This window comes from Thunnus thynnus, chromosome 11 (assembly GCF_963924715.1).
Source record: "Thunnus thynnus chromosome 11, fThuThy2.1, whole genome shotgun sequence".
Taxonomy (NCBI): domain Eukaryota; kingdom Metazoa; phylum Chordata; class Actinopteri; order Scombriformes; family Scombridae; genus Thunnus; species Thunnus thynnus.
Genome location: NC_089527.1, coordinates 6,942,452 through 6,961,249, shown reverse-complemented (window position 1 = coordinate 6,961,249; position 18,798 = coordinate 6,942,452). Strand labels below are relative to the sequence as shown.

Sequence of the window (18,798 nt, the reverse complement as noted above, 5' to 3'; positions counted from 1 at the left end):
TAGGGTAAGTCTACAGGAAATGAATGTAATGTCCCCAAAAGTGACCTAAGACAAGGATGTGTGTGTGTGTGTGTGTGTGTGTGTGTGTGTGTGTGTTTGTCTGTGTGTGTGTGTGTGTGTGTGTTGTGCCAGGTGTGCATTGAAATGTGAGAAATAAAGTATGAGAAAGCCACAGCCTATAAACTGCTATACAGCTGGGGGACAGGAGATGTTTATGTGTGTGTGGTGTGTGTGTGTGTGTGTGTGTGTGGTGTGTGTGTGTGTCTGTGTGTGTGTGTGTGTGTGTGAAAGAGAGAGTGGGGTGTGTGTGCGAGGGATCATATTTGCTGCATGCTTCTCTACAATTGAATTCAAGTCAAAACACTTTCTTGGCATGAAACACAATTTTAATATTATTACGCAATGTTATTACAGGATTTCATTACTATTATTGTTGTTTTGTTGTAATTTCTGTTTTACATGATGGTTTGGTAACATTTAATATGTATTTCACTGCATAAACAACCCATAATTACCACCGGGTCAAATTTGTCCCACAACACAACTTTCTTTTTTTTTATAGGCATTTCAAAAATGATCAAAATGTATTTCATAATATTCAGTCGGCCTTTGCAGAGGATGTAATGAAACCTTGTTTTGATCAGAAAGATTTAAAAGTATGTTTCACACAGCTTAACTTGAAAAATGGGTCAAATTTGACCCGAACACAATAGGAGAGCTAAATAAGCCTCATTAAGTTAGCATAAACTTCTTACTAATGACTAACTAATACATTCACAATGCACAGAGAGTGGGGGAAATGTGGGTTTTAATGAGGACCCACTGCTCATATTCATGCAGGGGCCCCATAGTGGGTCAATCCAGCCCTGAATTTAGCTTTTAACATGTGTCACTTCAGTCATTATCTACAAATAATCGCTATATTTTAGCATGTAGTACTGTGGGTGCACAAAAAGGTTGTTGAGGATAGTCAATGTGAAGGCCTGGACTGATAAATAATATGATTCGTATTATTTATACTCATATAGATGGTAAATAAACATACAAAGCACTGGTTTCTTTTAGTCTCTGAGAAACACGTAGGCCTATTCTGTGCCGTCTCATCGCATGAGGGAGCAGAACTGACCCCAAGAGGAAACATAAGCACATATTTTGAGCGAGGTGATGACAATAGGCACTTCTGTCCCTTTGTGATCTATTCAAAGATCACACAGAGCTGTCAGCCGTTTGACAGTCTGCACACATTGAGCTGGTACAAACAGATTACCAGCCGCACTATTAGTGGGCCGGTGTGTCAGCCAGGCTCAGGTACCTGTCATCAGCGGTCAGACAGGCTGCTGTGTCATTTTGTGGCCATGTGACCATGCAGGTATGTCTGCCCCTTGGCGGGATCCCTTTTCAGCAACAACAAGCTGTGTTTACGTCGGCTAAATTTGTACTTCTCGGGATAAAAATATGGGAATGACTTGCCTCCCGTGGCCTTAAATTGTGTGACAGTCACAGGCCGCAGCTAAAGAAGGGATAGTGGGTGGAGGGAGGGTGTAAAATCTTACCTGAAGGATGGTGTATGTGAGGCTGGATCAGATTATTGTTCTATTTTTCATGCAGGCATTCTGTTCTTTTTTTGTGTGCTGTTGCAATAGAGCTAAAAGGAATTACAGCTACAGTCATCTCATTGATATTTAGCTGGAATAACTGAAGCCAGGCTCTTGAGGTCTCCCAGAGTGTCATGGCACTGGACACAATGAGACTATCAGCTATCTGAATGACCACACACAAGAAACAATGATTATAATTACTGTCTTTACCCATTTTAGGAACATAACAGTGTTGCGGTCTTATTGTTTCTGTGGATATCTACCACTGAGACTTTGATTCCAGCTCGTCTTTGTCAACCAGAGAATGATAAACATCAAAGGTCACTGTCTGGCTGCGATAACCTGGTTGCCTTTCCCAAAATTACAGCCCTTGATTCCAGGGAATGAAACGGTAAACATTTGACAGCTGTTTCGGATCAATACGACATCGCAGCACAGTGGGCAGCAAACCAACGTGAGCCCGCAGGCAGGTGTGTTTTTCTGTCACACTGCAGGTCCAAAAGGTGCGTTCTGCTGGAGAAAGATCAACACTTGTGTCATCCTGGGTCGTTTCTCTTTACCCGATATTGACCAAAGGCCATGTCAGAGGATGTCCGATGCTCATAATGATCTCTGTAATGTAACTGTATCACGTGTGAGCTCAGAGAGAATATATTGAGGACCAGCAGCAGGCTAATGAGCATTTTTTTGACTGGAAGGTTGCTGGTTTGAATACCTTCATGTTCCAACTAATCTGAACTGGGGAAGTGATTGAGTAATGACTAACGGCGAGGCTCTAGGGGGGTCATTCGGGCCACCACTTTGGTCCAGACAGAAATATCTCAACAACTGTGTACAAAAATTGGCTGAATCCTACTGGGTTTGGTGATCCCCTGACTTTTCCTCCGGCGCCACCATGAGGTCGACATTTTCTGTTTTCTTGCTGTACATTTGGTGCCCAGAGGATGAATCCCAGTGACTTTGGAGAACGTTTGACTTTACATCTGGTACAACCAGCAGTTCAGAGTTTCCACATATCCGGTGAAAATATCAAAAACTGCAACTAACAATCAATCAGTTACTTTATTTGTCTCCGACGGGCAGTTTGTTGTGTAGCAGTGTAACACAGGATTAAAACAACATAACAGTAAAAAAGAAAGCAGAAAACACAAATTAAAACGATGTGAAACAAAATAGTTTCAATATAAGTATATGAATAACGTAATGATGTCTAGGTTTTTGGTCCTGAGTAGACACTGTTTTCTCTCAGAGTTTAGTGAGACGGCTGAAAAGATGAAAGTAGAGCTGCAATGATTAGTTGATTAATCAACTATTAAATTAATCGCCAACTAAGTTGATAATCGATTGATCGTTTTAAGTAATTTTTTAAGAAAAAAAAAAGTTCAAATTCTCTGGTTCCAGCTTCTTAAATGTGAATATTTTCTGGTTTCTTTAGCGTTTTGTGACAGTAAACTGAATATTTTTGGGTTGTGGACAAAACAAAACATTTGAGGACGTCATCCTGGGCTTTGGGAAATATTGATCAACATTTTTCACCATTTTCTGATATTTTAAAGACCAAACAACTAATCAATTAATCGAGAAAATAATCAACGGATAATTAATGGATAATGAAAATAAACTTAAGTTGCAGCCTAAGATGAAAGAGTTTAATGGTACTTGGTAAGAGAACCAGAAAGTAAGATCTGAACACTAACACTTATTTTCATTACTGATTAATCGATTAATCGATTAATCATTTTGTCTATAAATTGTCAGAAAATTGTAATCATCCACGTTTGCTTACACTTTACTTTTTACAGCGGCATCCTCTGAGTTTCTGCTTTCAAACCCAGTCAAATAAAAATAGACTTCATAGAGAATATAAATAAACTTTCCTCAGAGGAGGCCAGATCAAACTTGATTAAATGCCAAGTCAGTCAAGTCTCCAGCTGAAATAAAGAACAAAGTTTATTGTTTATAATTACCAGTTCCAAATACAATAGATTAATCCCAAATTTACAGCACAAAGTATAAATTAATGTTCATTAAATATGCACCAATTATCAGAGTCCAGTTCAACTTCTGGAGAGATGAGGCTTCAACCTTTTTAATAAGTTGCAGCAACTCGATTGTGTCGGGCTGATGTGTAGAGATTCACACATCCGAGTCAACACCTTCCCTTCATTTACATACCTGAAAGTGACTAATCCACCAGACCTGCATGTCTAAAAGCACACAGTCATGGTGAGAACACATAAACTCCCAGGAACCTTCCTGCTGTGAGGAAACAGTGTCAAGTCTCCAGTAAATAAAACTTGACTTTTGTCAGTTAGTTCAAGTCACATGAGTTTATTTCGCCATGTTGCTGTTGTTTCCATCAAGGTAGAAAATTGAATCAGATGATGAGATAAATAAGGAAATTATTCTTACAGTATGATTTAAACCTCGTGTAGTGACAGGAGAATCACAAGGGAGAAGCTTCGAGTCAGTTTCACAGTTTCACATATCTGGTGACCCTTTGGAGGGGTCCTGACCCCTAGGTTGGGAACCACTGGACTAAACTAGCTAACTGTATATAAAGTAGTTGAAACTAGCTCCACCTCCAGCAGCTACAACAGTAACATGCTGCTCTAACACTGATGCTTCACTATTAATAATCTAATGATGTCATATATAATAATATATCAGTCAGAGGGACCAAACCACTACTTTTACTGCAATACTTTAACCACATCAAGCTCATAATACTTATGTACTTTTACTGTAGTAGGATATTTCATGCAGGGCTTTTACTTGTAATGGAGTATTTTTACACTGCTTTTTTGGTACTTTTATTTAAGTAAAGGATCTGAATACTTCCTCCACCAGTGGAGATTAGTTTCATATCAAAAATCTCTAAAAAAATCGTGCCCCATGCACGTTGGGCTGTGACGTGGTCGGTGGGTCTGCACGTGGACTTCTTCATACGCAGGCGTTTTTTTGGACAGTGCATGAAGTGGTGAAGCTATTTGGAGCTAGAAAACATCCACAAAGTAACAAACACACCTGCGAAATAAAGGCATGTTGTAGTTTATGTTGTTGAGAACATACTATGTGATATCATGCAAACCTGATGATGTGTGTTGTAAGGTAGACTTCCTGTGCACAGTAGGTAACAATATGAGAAACAGACAATATGGAAGCATAGTGAGATTGTGTCTAAAAAAAAATTAATTTCCTAATTTTCATCAAGTCTATTTTTTAGAAAAGTACAGACTTTTAACCCACATGACCTGGTCAAAGTTTGATTGAAATGTGTACTGTCAGGTGTGTAGAGACAATAAGTAACTACAGCTGGAAACATAAAAATACTCATATATTTGAATGGAGAGTGTGAGCGAACCAACACCTTGTTGAACATTTACTGCTTCCACATAGTTTTAGATACAGACTTCATTTGAACTTTAAATGAGTCACGAGACTTTGACCTAAAAATCTTGAATTTAAATGTTTTTTTTTTAATCTTTTACTGTTTTTGAGATATTAGAGTCTGAGTTTTAAAGTCTTTTCTTGCTCCTCCTGTGATTTTATAATGAGTGTGTGTTGCAGAGTGTTTCACAGCACTGAGGGAGTCACATAACGAGGGGCAGTCGGAGAGGAGTACACTTCTGGTGAAATCTCCACATAAATCACATGACTTTGGCCACATCTTACATTAAAAATCACATTTTTTAGTAGGAAATTTCGTCCTGAATCCATTGATACAGGTTTGAAAGTGGTCAGGCTTGTAATTTTGACGTCAGAACTATTTGTTTGACACAAAGTCCATGCCCTGAGATTACCTCCCCATTGGTTTACATTGTAAGGTGTGATGTGGCACTACACCTTTCAGGGCTTATAATACCTAAACCATTCGAGTTATTACAAAGATTTTAACAACTTTTGTTCAGCACAGTGTCATAATTCATGTACTCAAGTTTGAAATCGATACCATTAACGCCCTAGGAGGTTGTTCGGGGTCCAAAATTGGGGAAAACTCGTACTTTCATGTGTGTATTGCGGACTTCCTGTTGGATTTAGGTCAGGGGTGTCAGCGTATGATTTGTAGGTCTTGATCTATAGTCTTGATGATACTAATAATTGAGTTTTATTTCGACCTCTCTACGACATTCCTACAAGCTGTGGTGGCCATTTTAGTTACATAGGTGGCGCTATCGAGCACATTTTGGCACTTTAGGGGTTAATTTTTACATTTTTATCAAATTTTTCACCAGACCTGATGTGCGTGCCAAATTTAGTGAGTTTTTGAGCATGTTTAAGGGGTCAAATTTAAGGTTTATGTGGCGTAATAATAAAGAAAGAGTAAGAAGAAAGAAACAAACACACGAAATACAATAGGGCCTTCGCCCTTTGGGCTCGGGCCCTAAAAAAAAGTGTGTTTCATTTAGAGTCCTCCTCACCTTCAGGGGGCAGTAGAGTAAAAACCGGATGCACCTCCCGACCCGGAAGAGTTTTACTGTCGCGTGAAGTTCAGCAGTTAGCCGTTAGCCAGCTCCAGCTACTTTAATGAAAACTCTCACCTGTTTCTGTCTGCGTTTCTTTTGGCCAAAATGTCTTCAAAAAGCCGAGACAACGACGATAACTACGAAGGACAGTCTGTGCTGAAGGAGGAAATGAACAGAAAGGTAACCTAGCAACAGCTGCTACTGCTAATGTTCGAGCTACTAACATTAGCTTGTAGTTGTAGAGGACCTGACTTCAGTATTCAGTTAGATGTTTTAATATATCTACAGTTATGGTAATGTATAACTTTACATATACGGACTCTATTAGCAGCTATTCTTTTTGTCTTACTTTTTTGTATTTTAATAAGGAGAGGAAAGAAAATACATACATGTGAACATGTGTACCTAGTCACACACGTTACATGAATTTGCTGTTGTATACATTTACACACACACACACACACACACAGACACAAACACACACCACACAAACACTCACACAGAAACACAGACCACACACACACACACACACACACACACACACACACACACACAGAAACATCTTCTGTCCCCCAGTTGTATAGCAGTTTATAGGCTGCTACTTTATTTCTCACATTTCAATGCAATCAGATCATCTTTGCACCACTGACAATACACATGCATATTAGGCTATATAAATACAAATACATTTAAATTAAAAAGATAAACAATAATAATAATAATTTTAGAGCACCATGCCTGTATATCTTTTCCAAGCCTCAATGGTATCTGTATTAGCCCCATTTAATTTATCTGATTAATATTCCAAGATTAAAATGTCTGTTAGATTATAAACCCACAGATGTATCAGTAGAGAATGAGGGAGCTGTTATCTTAATGCCAGCAGTTTCTTTGCTGCTGTACAACCGGTGAGCCAGAGACGTTTCTGATTGAGAATCATATTACTGGAGGAGTCATTGATTAGGAGCATCAGTTCAGGATTTTAAGTTAACAGTCAGTCACACTAGATAGAGAAGTAGTCACATCGAGCCAAAATGTTTTAATTGGATGATAATCCCACATCGTATTGAAATAAGTTCCTGACATATTTAACACATGTAAGCTACAATTTGGTGTAGTTTTTACCTTTTTCACATGATGTGCTTCCACTGGTGTTAAATGAAACCTGTGGTGAAATTTATCAGTTGATGATTCAAGTTACGAGATGAAAAGACAACATTAGCAGCTTGTCTCACGTAGCATCTTCACACTGAGGACTGAAGATGTTTAATTTTGTCAGATCAGTGAAATCGTTTGTGTTGTTTACTTTCAGATAAAGGAGCAGAAAGTCGTTGTGGACGAGCTCTCCAACCTGAAGAAGAACAGGGTGAGTTTCCTGGAATGTAAAGATTATTTTTTAAGCCATTTAAATATATATATGTATATTTTGTATAGTTGTTGTTTCAGTTTGTTTCTATTTCTTGAGGAATATCAACATTCCTACTAGATATTGTACCATAAGGTCTAAATTAAATAAATAAATAAATAAATAAATAAATAATAAAGGACAGGATGAGTACACTTGTGTTTGAAGAAACGCAATCTGCCTGAAATGAACATATTTAATTATTATTAATAATAATGCTAATTGATTTTGAGTGCCTTTAACGTAACCCCAGGACAGTTGCCAATTTTTAAATTAATCGCCAGCTATTTTGATAATTGATACAATACAAACAACTTTATTAATCCCATTAGGGGCAATTTGTTTGGAGCAGCTTGTTGTTCATACAACACAATAACATATCAAACAAACATAAATAATACAATATACAACAGGCAAAAGGAATAAAAAACACCAGGCAGCTGTATGTAGAACTACGGAGCATTTAGTAGTCGATTGCAGAGGAAATGAATGACTTAGCGGTTAGTTTTATAAGCAGGTAAAACATAACGACACCCTGATGGCAACAGATTAAAGTCACATGTAGGAACATGTTCAGATGTCCAGATGAGGTTAAAATATTTGTGGCTTTCTGGAAGATTTTTTGGTTGCAAAAATAATTCAGTGCTGTTGAAGCTGTTTCTGTCTTTTACTGTCTGGCTGTAAAACCAGCAGATAAAAGAAAATTATTCTCTGATTCCAGCCTCTTAAATGTGAATATTTTCTGGTTTCTTTTGTCCTTTATGACAGTAAACTGAATTTTTTTGGGTTGTGGGCAAACAAGACATTTAGGGAAGTCTCCTCGGTGTCTGGAAAACACATTTTAACATTTTTCACAATTTTCTGACATTTTATAGACTCAACAACTAATCAATTAATCAGGAAAATAATCAATGGAAATAAAGTTGCAACCCTAGATGAAAGAGTAACGGATGGACTAAATATCAGGAAAATGAATGAAATGAAAATGTATAAGCTTTGTAAAAGTATAATTTATGGCAGAGCTGATATATTGGATTACATTAGATCCACAGCTGTTCCTCATGAAGTACTCAGTGAGTGTATATTAATATTATAAATGGAGAGAACGTTTGAGTAGTGAGTCTGACAAATCTTCTGTTTTCAAAGAAGCCAGCAGTTTTTTTTCTTCCTCCCTTCACTTTTTTTTACAGGAACTTGTGTATTTTTGTGCGTATTTATGTATATTTTTTATGTATTTTTTGACAGAAAGTTTACATCCAGCAGAGGAACAGCAACATATTCTTCCTGGCAGACAGAGGTCAGACTTTGGGTTCATGCAAAAGTAAGTTGAGAGCTGAAAGTAATTTTCATGTGTTCTGCAATTAAAATCTAACGTTTTTCAGAAGCCATAACTGTTTCTCTGGTAACACCTGAGGGTTTGACTAACACCTGGAACTATCATTACTATCCTGTAAGGTTCTTATGCAATGGAAACGCTGTTCACTACTCCAGTAAATAGGACGAACCTTAGCTATGACTTGGCAACGGGAGATATTTCTACTCAGCTCATAGAACCTTTTGGCTCGGCTACAAGCCAGAAAGCTAACGTTATGCTAGCATTCAAAGTCAATAACATTGCGTACAGTTGACAAACAGTAAATATAATTGAAAGTATGTTCAACAACAAGACTAGCTAGCTATCCTGGTGTTAACTCTGTTTTTGTGCATCACAGTCATCAAATGTTGAAGTCACTGATTGTTTTAATTTGTTAGCCTTTTAACGTGTTGTAATAAATTGTAAATGGAGGCTTTTACTGTGTCCCTGTTGCTATGGTTACTCATTTAAGCCAGCACATTAATTTAGAACGGTGAACAGACAGTTTCACTGGAACCACTTAGTAGGTGCCCAGTTTAAGGAATTAATGGACACCCTGCAGCCAATCAGAATCAAGTATTCATCCAGATCATGGTATAAAAACACGTCAATAAGCCACACTGTTGCCCTGGGCGACATGTTCCTTTCTTCCCTGAAGAAAGCGGTTACAGTAGATTATTTAGAAACAGCTCCAAAGAGTAAAAATAACAATAAAATTATAACACTTGACTTGACATGACATGATGTTGTCGATGAACTTAACTGATATAACTGTCTGTCTGCAGAGGAACTGGATAACATGAAGAAGGAGCTGCAGGATCTGTAAAGTTGACCTTCAGTGACCTCAGCTATGTGTGGCATCTTCTGTCTGCTGAGTCTGTCGCCGGCTCAGTTAGAGTCGGACAAAACAGTTCATGAACATTTGAAAAGAAGAGGGCCCAACTCCAGCAAAGATTTCACAGTCACAGGTTCAAACCTCTCATGTCGGTGTTTATTATCCGCCCACGTTCTCCACATGAGAGGTCTTCTCACCCCTCAGCCTGTTCAGGACGGAAATGGAAATGTCCTGGCGTGGAACGGGGAGGTTTTCGGAGGTCTGCCGCTGATGCCGGAAGAGAACGACACCGCTGTTGTCTCTGAGCGGCTGTCCTCTTGCAACAGCCCTTCACAGATTTTGTCTGTCTTGTCTGCTTTACGGGGACCGTGGGGGTTCATTTACTACCAGAAGGACGGAGACTACCTCTGGTTTGGCAGAGACTACTTTGGCAGGCGGAGTTTGTTGTGGAAATATGATGAAGAGGCCTTGACCTTGACTTCTGTGGCAGCTCACACCTCTGGATCTGTTACGTCTGCTTGGCAAGAAGTCCCAGCAGTTGGCGTGTTCAGGATCGACCTGCAGGCGGTTACAGAAACCGGCTCTGTGACATTTGAGGTTTATCCTTGGGCCCACGCAGGAGAAGATCTCCCCTCTAACTGCAGTGAAACTATATCTGTCCCCAGCGGCTGCACTGCTGTGATGAACCAATCAGGTCTTGTCCTCACCTCACCTGTGTGCCGTCTTAACACGTCAATCCCAAAATCAGTAGACAAGACAGAAATGTATTCAAACTCACATTTATCTGTCAAAGACCTGGAGCAGCTGCTAGCGAGCAAAGAGAAAGACTATGAAGTGAACGATCTCATTGATGTTCTCAGCGAGGCCGTGAGGCGACGTGTTCAGTCTCTGCCTTTCAGGACGCATAACGACTCCCCTCCCGCTAACGACCAGGCGGCTGTCGCCATACTTTTCTCAGGAGGAATCGATTCAATGATTCTAGCTGCCTTGGCTGACCGTCACATACCTGCTCATCAACCAATAGACCTTCTTAATGTAGCGTTTAAACTGCAGGAGCCAAAGACGCAGAAAGAGTCTACAAAGAAACCCAAAAAGCATAAAAATAAGCCCTCAGATTCACAGACTGACTCTCAAACATTCAGACCCTTTGATGTTCCAGACAGAATTAGCGGTAAAGCTGGGCTTAAAGAATTACAAGACTTGAATCCTGACAGAAGGTGGAATTTTGTTGAAGTCAACGTAACTCACGAGGAGCTGCAGAAAAAGCGGCGTGAGCGTGTTTGTCATTTGGTGCACCCGCTGGACACGGTGCTGGACGACAGCATCGGATGTTCTGTGTGGTTTGCGGCGAGAGGGACGGGGTTCATCACCGAGGACAACGACCAGAAGATCTTCACATCCACAGCAAAGGTGAAGTACCTACATCAGACTTTGTACAGTTCCAGGAACAAAGAGCTTTATTTAACTTTTTACCCGTGCAGAGGACCTGATGTACCTGTACTCTGGGCTGTTTGACCGGGGTGACACCTGAGGCGCTGACAGTTGCTGCTATTATAGTTCACAGTTCTTTAAACGTGTCCTTAAATAACAGTCAGGAGCCCAGATGAACATTGACATCATTCCTCCTGTTCATACTGACCATTACATCTCCTCATAATGTGCTTTCACTGTCGCTATTTCATGCCTGCAGGTCATTTTGACAGGAATCGGAGCAGACGAGCAGCTGGCAGGTTACTCCAGACACAGAGTCCGGTTTAAGACGTCCGGACATGAAGGACTGATCCAGGAACTGGCCATGGAGCTGGGCAGGATCTCCTCCAGGAACATGGGCAGAGACGACAGAGTGATAGGAGACCACGGGAAGGAAGCCAGGTAGGTGTGGTGCTCGTGTCACATGTGATCAGGGTGCAACAAATGCATATTTAAATTGTCAGTTACTGTATTGAATGTCAAAAATAATAACGAATATCCATCACAAGTTAACAGAGCCCATAGCGAAGTCTTGAAACTGCTTATTTTGTAATAAAACATAAACGGTATTAGGTTTTTTTAATATGAAACATAGAAAATCAATCTTTTACATTATTTACTTGACAGAATCATTTTCTATCAGTCAGTTGTTTCAGTGTTAATATTCAGTACCTTGATGCCTGGAAGGATTCACTGTATAAATGATTCATAGGCCAATAAAAAGTGAAAGCAGAATCTAAAAACTGGGCCTCAGACCGGCTCTGCTCAATCGGACACGTTGGTTATTATAACTTTGTGTTGGCATCGTTCTGGTCAGCCGTATTACATCTCTCTGTGTGGCGTTTGCACTTTCTTCCTGTATTCACTAGAGTTTCCTCCAGTTAAATATCTGATCTGAGCAACTGTTGTTTGTATGAAACGACTCCAGCAGCCTCCAGTTCAGGCTTGTAATAATCCTGTTTCACAGCAGACATTTTGACTGGTCATAGTAGGAAAAGCAAAGGTGTTAAGAATAACTTGAATGTCCCAGTAAAGACGAGGACCCTGACACTGAGTTTTAATTTCACACTTGTGCTTTTCCTACTGATGTGTCAAAATTTATTATGAGAAAAATCCTATTATGTCAGAGTAGAAAGGAAAAAGCTCTTACAGATAAAATCTTAAATAGGTACGAGATAGGCTTCATGTAGCTTAAATGTTCCCCTCCAGACATGCTTCAAGACATAAAAATGTCTTACCTTGTTAAAAAAAAAATCTATGATTATGCAAAGTTTAAAAGTTTAACTGCAGGACACAAGATGTCTCCTGCTTCACTGTAAAGTCTATTCTCAGTGTCTGTGCACTGGACACTGCTGTGTAAGTTGCGTTTTGAACCAGGATTAGCTTCCAAACTAGTTGTGATGTCACAAATCCTGCTTGTAGGTAAACGTTTTAAACTCAGATTGAAGGTGATCAGAGAGAAACTTTCCCCCCGAACACTTCACATACATCATTCTGAAGCTCAAACATCCAACAAGAAGAAAACCACATTTTTGACTGGAGGGGGACTTTAAGTCTCATTAAGCAGTATTTATTTAAAAACCCTTCACACTCCACTCACTTATTTATGGAATATGAGACTTGTGATCAGGACTGTGGAGGCTTGTTTAGACTCTGCTTGATTGACATCTCCTCCACTTTCCTGGTAACTTTGTTGAACCTGGTACAGTGAGACAAATTACACATCTATGCAATATAAGCTGGGACAAATAGTCTCTATTCAAATTGTCGTCTGAGTTCTGTAGAATATCCAGAGTAATCGGGACGTTTGTGTACGTTAAAAGATCAAGTCAATTCTTAACACATATCTCTCTCGTATGTGCAGGTTTCCCTACTTGGACGAGGACGTGGTGAGCTACTTGAACTCTCTGCCTGTGTGGGAGAAGGCGGACCTGTCCCTCCCTCGAGGAGTCGGGGAGAAACTCCTCCTCAGACTGACGGCTAAGCAGCTGGGCCTCGGCCCGTCAGCCGTCCTGCCCAAGAGAGCCATGCAGTTCGGCTCCCGCATCGCAAAGATGGAGGACGGCCACGAAAAAGCGTCTGACAAATGCACCAGACTCCTCACTGGGTAGACGGATCATTGGTTTTAATTTAAAAAAACATAAAAATCATTTTAATAGAAAACATTCATTATAAAAGTACATTCAGTTCAGGTTTAGATTACTTTCTGTGATGATTTTGAAACATTGCATAATAAAGATAATAATAATGTTTTTCTACACCATGTAAGACTCGATATCTTGAAGTTTTTCTTTGAAATAAAGGTCACATTCAGTATATGACGGCAGGTTCCCAACATCAAAACGCCCGGAGATCTGATGAACATGTACTGGTTTCCTGTAAGGAAAAACAAACATTCATGGAGAAATGCAGACATTATGTATAAAAAGTGTGCCAGTTTTAGCTGAATATCTTCATAATTTTACATGTATGAACTAAATTTATGGACAGATACTTTAATGAATCCAAATCCAGCAGACGTTACCTTGGAATGAGCCAAGACACAAAGTTTCCTGGAGCGTCTTTCTCTTCAATAGGAGCTTCCTGTGAGATGAAAACATTCAGTTTATCAGTGAAACTATGAAGTGTTTTTAATTCATTAACATGTGGAGGCTCTGATTATTACATTTACCTGCTTTTCCTCGAGGAAAGTATCCAGAAGAGGAAGGATGTTCTTTGACAACACATAGAAACAAGGACACTGAAAAACAACAGAAATGATTATTAGATCAAAGATATAAAGAGCTGCGACGATCAGCTGGTCAACAGAAAATTAATCTGCAATAGTTCTGATAATCAAATAATTGTCTTAGTCATTTTTTTTTAAAGCAAAATGCCAAAAATTTGCTGGTTGAAGCTTTTTAAACCTGATGATTCTGTGTCTACATGACAGTAAAGTGAATATCTGGGTTTTGGACTGTTTTTACAAAACAAGACATTTGAAGACTTAGACTCCGAGAAATTATAACTTAATGCTATTTTCTGATATTTTAATAGACAAAACAACTAATTGAGAAAAAAATCTGCAGATTCAATAATGAAAATAATCATCAGTTGCATAAGTTTATGTATCACAATGTGTGAGTTTGGAAAACAACATGTCTGTTATTACTTGAAGTATCACAATTTCAAAAATTATTCTGAGAAGTTTCATGTTTTTTGCTGGGTGAAATGATGTAATATTAAATATAAAACATCAGAATAAGTGATTTATACTTTAAATACACTGCGTTTGTGTTATATGATAAAATATTATGGTCTTAATTGCTTTATTGCTGCAATTAGTAAAGTGATGGTTTGCTAAAAGTTTCACTCTGGACTTTAATCTCAGGTCTGTTGATTGTCACACTGTCAGGGTTCGTTGTTAATCAAGACGTGATCTGAACCGTGAAACTTCACTTCATGTGTGTTTCAGACAAACAAGAAGAATCACAGGTTGGTGGATGCTGCGTGCTACCGTCAACATGCTGAAAAGACATTTAGACTTTAACTTTCAGGTTAAACTGACTGTTATCTTTCAGGATGTTTGAGGGTTTTTCAGATCAGTGATTGGTGAACAGTGAAGGACTTGTTGCCCTTTTTAAACACAGAAGAGCTGCAAAGATCAATAGATCAGTTATATCATATATGACAGTTGTCAGATTAATAGATAATGAAACTAATCATTACACTCTGATGTATAAATAGTTCCTGTTTCAGGACAACGCAGCAACAAAATGACTCTTTGAGTGAAGGCAACTATTGGTTTTACTGACAAAGAGCTGAATGTTCTTCATCAAAGTGTCTGCTGATGTTTATGCATCATAGACTTCAGTCATTGACTATAAAGAGATTGATTTAAATATGATTTAATTATAGCAAATTAGAGCCATTCATCCCCAAAGTCGCTGTTTCATTTTAAAATCTTGCATACACGGCTAACATGACAATAAATATGTCATGTGCTTAATGATTTCTGCACTGTAGAGACACAATCCTGTTTACATTATTTCTGGTGGTTCCTTATTTCTTTCCCCTTCTTCTGCAAAGACTTAAAACAAGAATCTTAAATCTCGTGTGTCCTTGTGACTTTATTAAGCACTTACTGCTCTTCTAGACGTCGTCTCAGAGGGACGAGGTTTCTCCTTCATACGGAGAACACGAAGATCACCGTCTACTTCCAGGATCCCGTATTTCTGAGTTTCTGTACAAATAAAAAAACACAAATAGTAAACTGTGAGCTTGAGGTAAAGCCATGTTTGACATTTTATCCCTTCAGTAAAAAGTTCCCATCAGGTTCCACATCAAGGTACGTCTGAGTAAGGCTGCAACTAATCAATTGTTGGGTCTATAAAATGTCAGAAAAATTGTGGAAAATGAAAACAGAATTTCCTAAAACCCAAGACGATATCAACATGTGTCTTGTTTTGTCCAACAAACACCCCAAAACACAAAGATGTTCAGTTTACTAACAGAAAGAGAAGCTGGAAGCAGTGAATGTTTGGTGTTTTAGCTCAAAAAATGACTGAAAACATCAAAATATTTGCTGATTATTTTTCTGTAATTGATGAATTAACTGATCGCTGCAGCTCCAGTTCTGAGCATCATGTCAGAACCACGATGCTGGAGAAACTCACCATCGTCTCTGCACTGGTACGACAGCAGCAGACTGTTGTCTTCACACTGAGACTGCAGCTCAGAGAATCTCTCTGAAACTTTACTGAGGCTGAAATCTTCTTTGAAGAGAGTGTCACTGTTGAGGATTGAATCAATGAATTATTATTTTGTTTTTCTTTCATGTTGTCCCATTAAAATGATCAATCCAACATGGTGTTAAATGACACAATAATACGACATAAATAAATAACTTCTGGCGACTGAAATCATTGCTGCAAACAAAAACATGTTTTACACACAAGAAAAAAACACATAAAAGTTAATTATACAAAACATTTTTTCTTAATAACCAGGCATCCAAATACACACATTTCACTATTTCATCATCTTTCATAAGAAAGTCATTGTTTTTAGTTCTCTTTTTTGTAATTATAAAACAAATGACACTATTATAAAACAGAATGTTTTTAATTTTATATATTAAACTCAGCTGATGCTTCATTACCAACATAACATCCTGTTTACAAATAGAATAAGAAGAAGATACCACACGCGGATTATATTTCACATCATTTTCAGTACTAATCTCAGATTTGATGACAGCGTTTGTTCTTCCATCAAACCAATATCAACTTTTTTTCCAGTGTTTACTTCCTCACATCCTACTTCTTGAATATAGTGTGCTGCATACACTCTCCTGAGGATCACATGTGTCCCACATGAGGGTTTTCTTACAGTCTGCTCATACAAACAGTCCAACACACTTCACACTGGAGTCATTTAAAGGTCTTTAACCCCTTAACATCCACCCTTTTTATAGAATTTTTGCCTATTTGGCACACCAAAATGAAAAGCTTCTAACAGAAGAACTGTAAGGCTGTGATGAATGTATCAGGCTTCATTTGACAAGTGACGTCTTCTAGTTTCTGGTGATGTGTTTGTTTAGCATGTGGCTAAAACACAAAGAAAACTACATCAGTTCAAATATAAGGCTCACAAAGTGTTTTTGGTCCTCGTCTATAAAGAGTCACATTTGAATAACAATCATTAGGACATGCTTTATGCCACAACTATGCAGAACACCATAAACCTTCTACATCTTGTCAACCTGTATAAAATCCCAGACCTCTAGGACTAACCTTATGGGAGCACTGGTGTCCCCGAACCTCTCCAGTTATCTCCAACTGGCCAAACTGTGCTTTGACTCATTACTGCGTGATGCTACCGATTACAACTGGCTTAAGAGGGTCGCTGGTGACCCGGTGGATGTTAAGAAGTTAACACTCTTTTTCAAGCAAAAATGCCAAAATTTGCTGGTTCAAGGCTTTAAAATGTCAGATTTGGATGAGTTGGTTGGACAAAGGAAGACATTTGATGATCTTGTGCTACAAAATATTGTGTGATGAGTGTTTTTCACCATTTTCTGCTGATTAATTGACCAAATGATAAATAGAGAAAATAATCAGCAGATTAATATATAATGAAAATAATTAGTTGCAGCTCTACTTCACGTGTCTCCTGTCACAGAAGCTGCATCAATATGTCAGAAACAGGCATTGATTTCACACCTTCAGGAACTTTCTCTGAGCAGAGTATCGATACTATCAGATCAGTAAACTTACCCTCCGATAACTATGACGTCATCCTCTATCTTGAAGTGCTTTACCGCCAGCTGCAGACAGGCCACAGCGCCCAGACGCTCCTAGTGGGACCAGATGATTCATATTGGCTGGATTTAGAGGTTTGATCAATCCAAACAATCTGATCAAAGTTTTGAAAAAGGTTGTGATCACTAGAGACAAGGTCCAGGATTAGCTGGTGAGTTAGTGGTGATGTCAGTGAAAACAGGAACTGTAAAACTTTATTTACATCATTGCTTCTCGTCCCATCGCTGAGAATCTTGACATTTGAGAAATGTGCCGCCCACTCTTCAAATGCCGTTCGGTAAAGAGCGTTGGTCTGCGGAGAGGAGAACAGAGGAACATAATGGGTCATTTATTCTCAGTTCACAGTTCAAACATCAAGATTTGGAAAGTTTCTGACATTAGCTGCAAAAATATCACCATCCGCCTTAAAAATATATTAATCTGATCATATCAAACTGTCTCCTTTATGTCCAACTCAGGAATTAATGTGGAGGAATAGAAGTATGAAGTAGCACAAAATGAAAATACTCATGTAAAGTACTTCAAAGTTGTACATAAGAGCAGTACTTCCACCAATGACTATAGTGCAGTGATGGAAGAAGTACTCAGATCCTACTACAGTAAAAGTACATAAGTATTATGAGCTTGATGTAGTTAAAGTATTGCAGTAAAAGTAGTGGTTTGGTCCCTCTGACTGATATATTATTATATATGACATCATTAGATTGTTAATAGTGAAGCATCAGTGTTAGAGCAGCATGTTACTGTTGTAGCTGCTGGAGGTGGAGCTAGTTTCAACTACTTTATATACAGTTAGCTAGTTTAGTCCAGTGGTTCCCAACCTAGGGGTCAGGGCCCCTCCAAAGGGTCAGCAGATAAATCTGAGGGGTCGTGAGATGATTAATGGGAGAGGAAAGAAGAAAAAATAAAGCTCTTAGTTACTCTCAGCCCCTCTCTACACTGTAACTTACTACCACATAGATCTGGTCCACGCAGCCGGAGGCGGTCAGGGCTTGGACCCAGTGGGAGATCAAGGCGCAGCGTCCCACCGGCAGCAGCGGCTTGGCGGTACCGGCCAGGTGAGCGAACCTCCCGCTGCTGTCGGCCGCCACATCCCTCTGGAGCCTGGTTCCGTACCCGGCGGCGAGAATCACAGCTTTCATTTTAAACTCCGCTCAGAGACTTACTTTCTACCAGGAAGGTCAATAACGGTTATTAATTACAGGTGACACGTAACAGAGACCCAAAACGGGCAGTTGGGAAACATTCCGTAGCAGTTTGGTGTCTTCTCGCGAGGAGTGACATACGGCCAGTAATCAAAAGTCTGATAACGCGAGATCTAGCTTCGGACTAATAGCGCTTCCGGGTGCACTTTCGTGATTTCCCAAG

General features: G+C 39.1%; 3 protein-coding genes across 3 annotated transcripts; 2 read left to right on the top strand and 1 right to left on the bottom strand.

The window, feature by feature from the left end:
- Positions 1–6,038: 6,038 nt before the first annotated feature.
- Positions 6,039–9,752, top strand: LOC137192360 (ASNSD1 upstream open reading frame protein-like). Its single transcript, XM_067602962.1, has 4 exons — positions 6,039–6,244; positions 7,377–7,430; positions 8,715–8,790; positions 9,609–9,752. Exons 1-4 carry the CDS (start codon positions 6,170–6,172, stop codon positions 9,647–9,649), a joined length of 246 nt encoding a protein of 81 aa, XP_067459063.1. The 5' UTR covers positions 6,039–6,169; the 3' UTR covers positions 9,650–9,752.
- On the top strand, positions 9,674–13,386 carry asnsd1 (asparagine synthetase domain containing 1). Its single transcript, XM_067602960.1, has 3 exons — positions 9,674–11,068; positions 11,349–11,530; positions 12,993–13,386. Exons 1-3 carry the CDS (start codon positions 9,674–9,676, stop codon positions 13,237–13,239), a joined length of 1,824 nt encoding a protein of 607 aa, XP_067459061.1. The 3' UTR covers positions 13,240–13,386.
- On the bottom strand, positions 13,237–18,725 carry zgc:136439 (uncharacterized protein LOC678627 homolog). Its single transcript, XM_067602961.1, has 8 exons — positions 18,381–18,725; positions 17,633–17,722; positions 17,386–17,465; positions 15,784–15,899; positions 15,253–15,350; positions 13,800–13,868; positions 13,653–13,711; positions 13,237–13,504 (listed from the first exon to the last, which is right to left on the bottom strand). Exons 1-8 carry the CDS (start codon positions 18,570–18,572, stop codon positions 13,384–13,386), a joined length of 825 nt encoding a protein of 274 aa, XP_067459062.1. The 5' UTR covers positions 18,573–18,725; the 3' UTR covers positions 13,237–13,383.
- Positions 18,726–18,798: the final 73 nt, after the last annotated feature.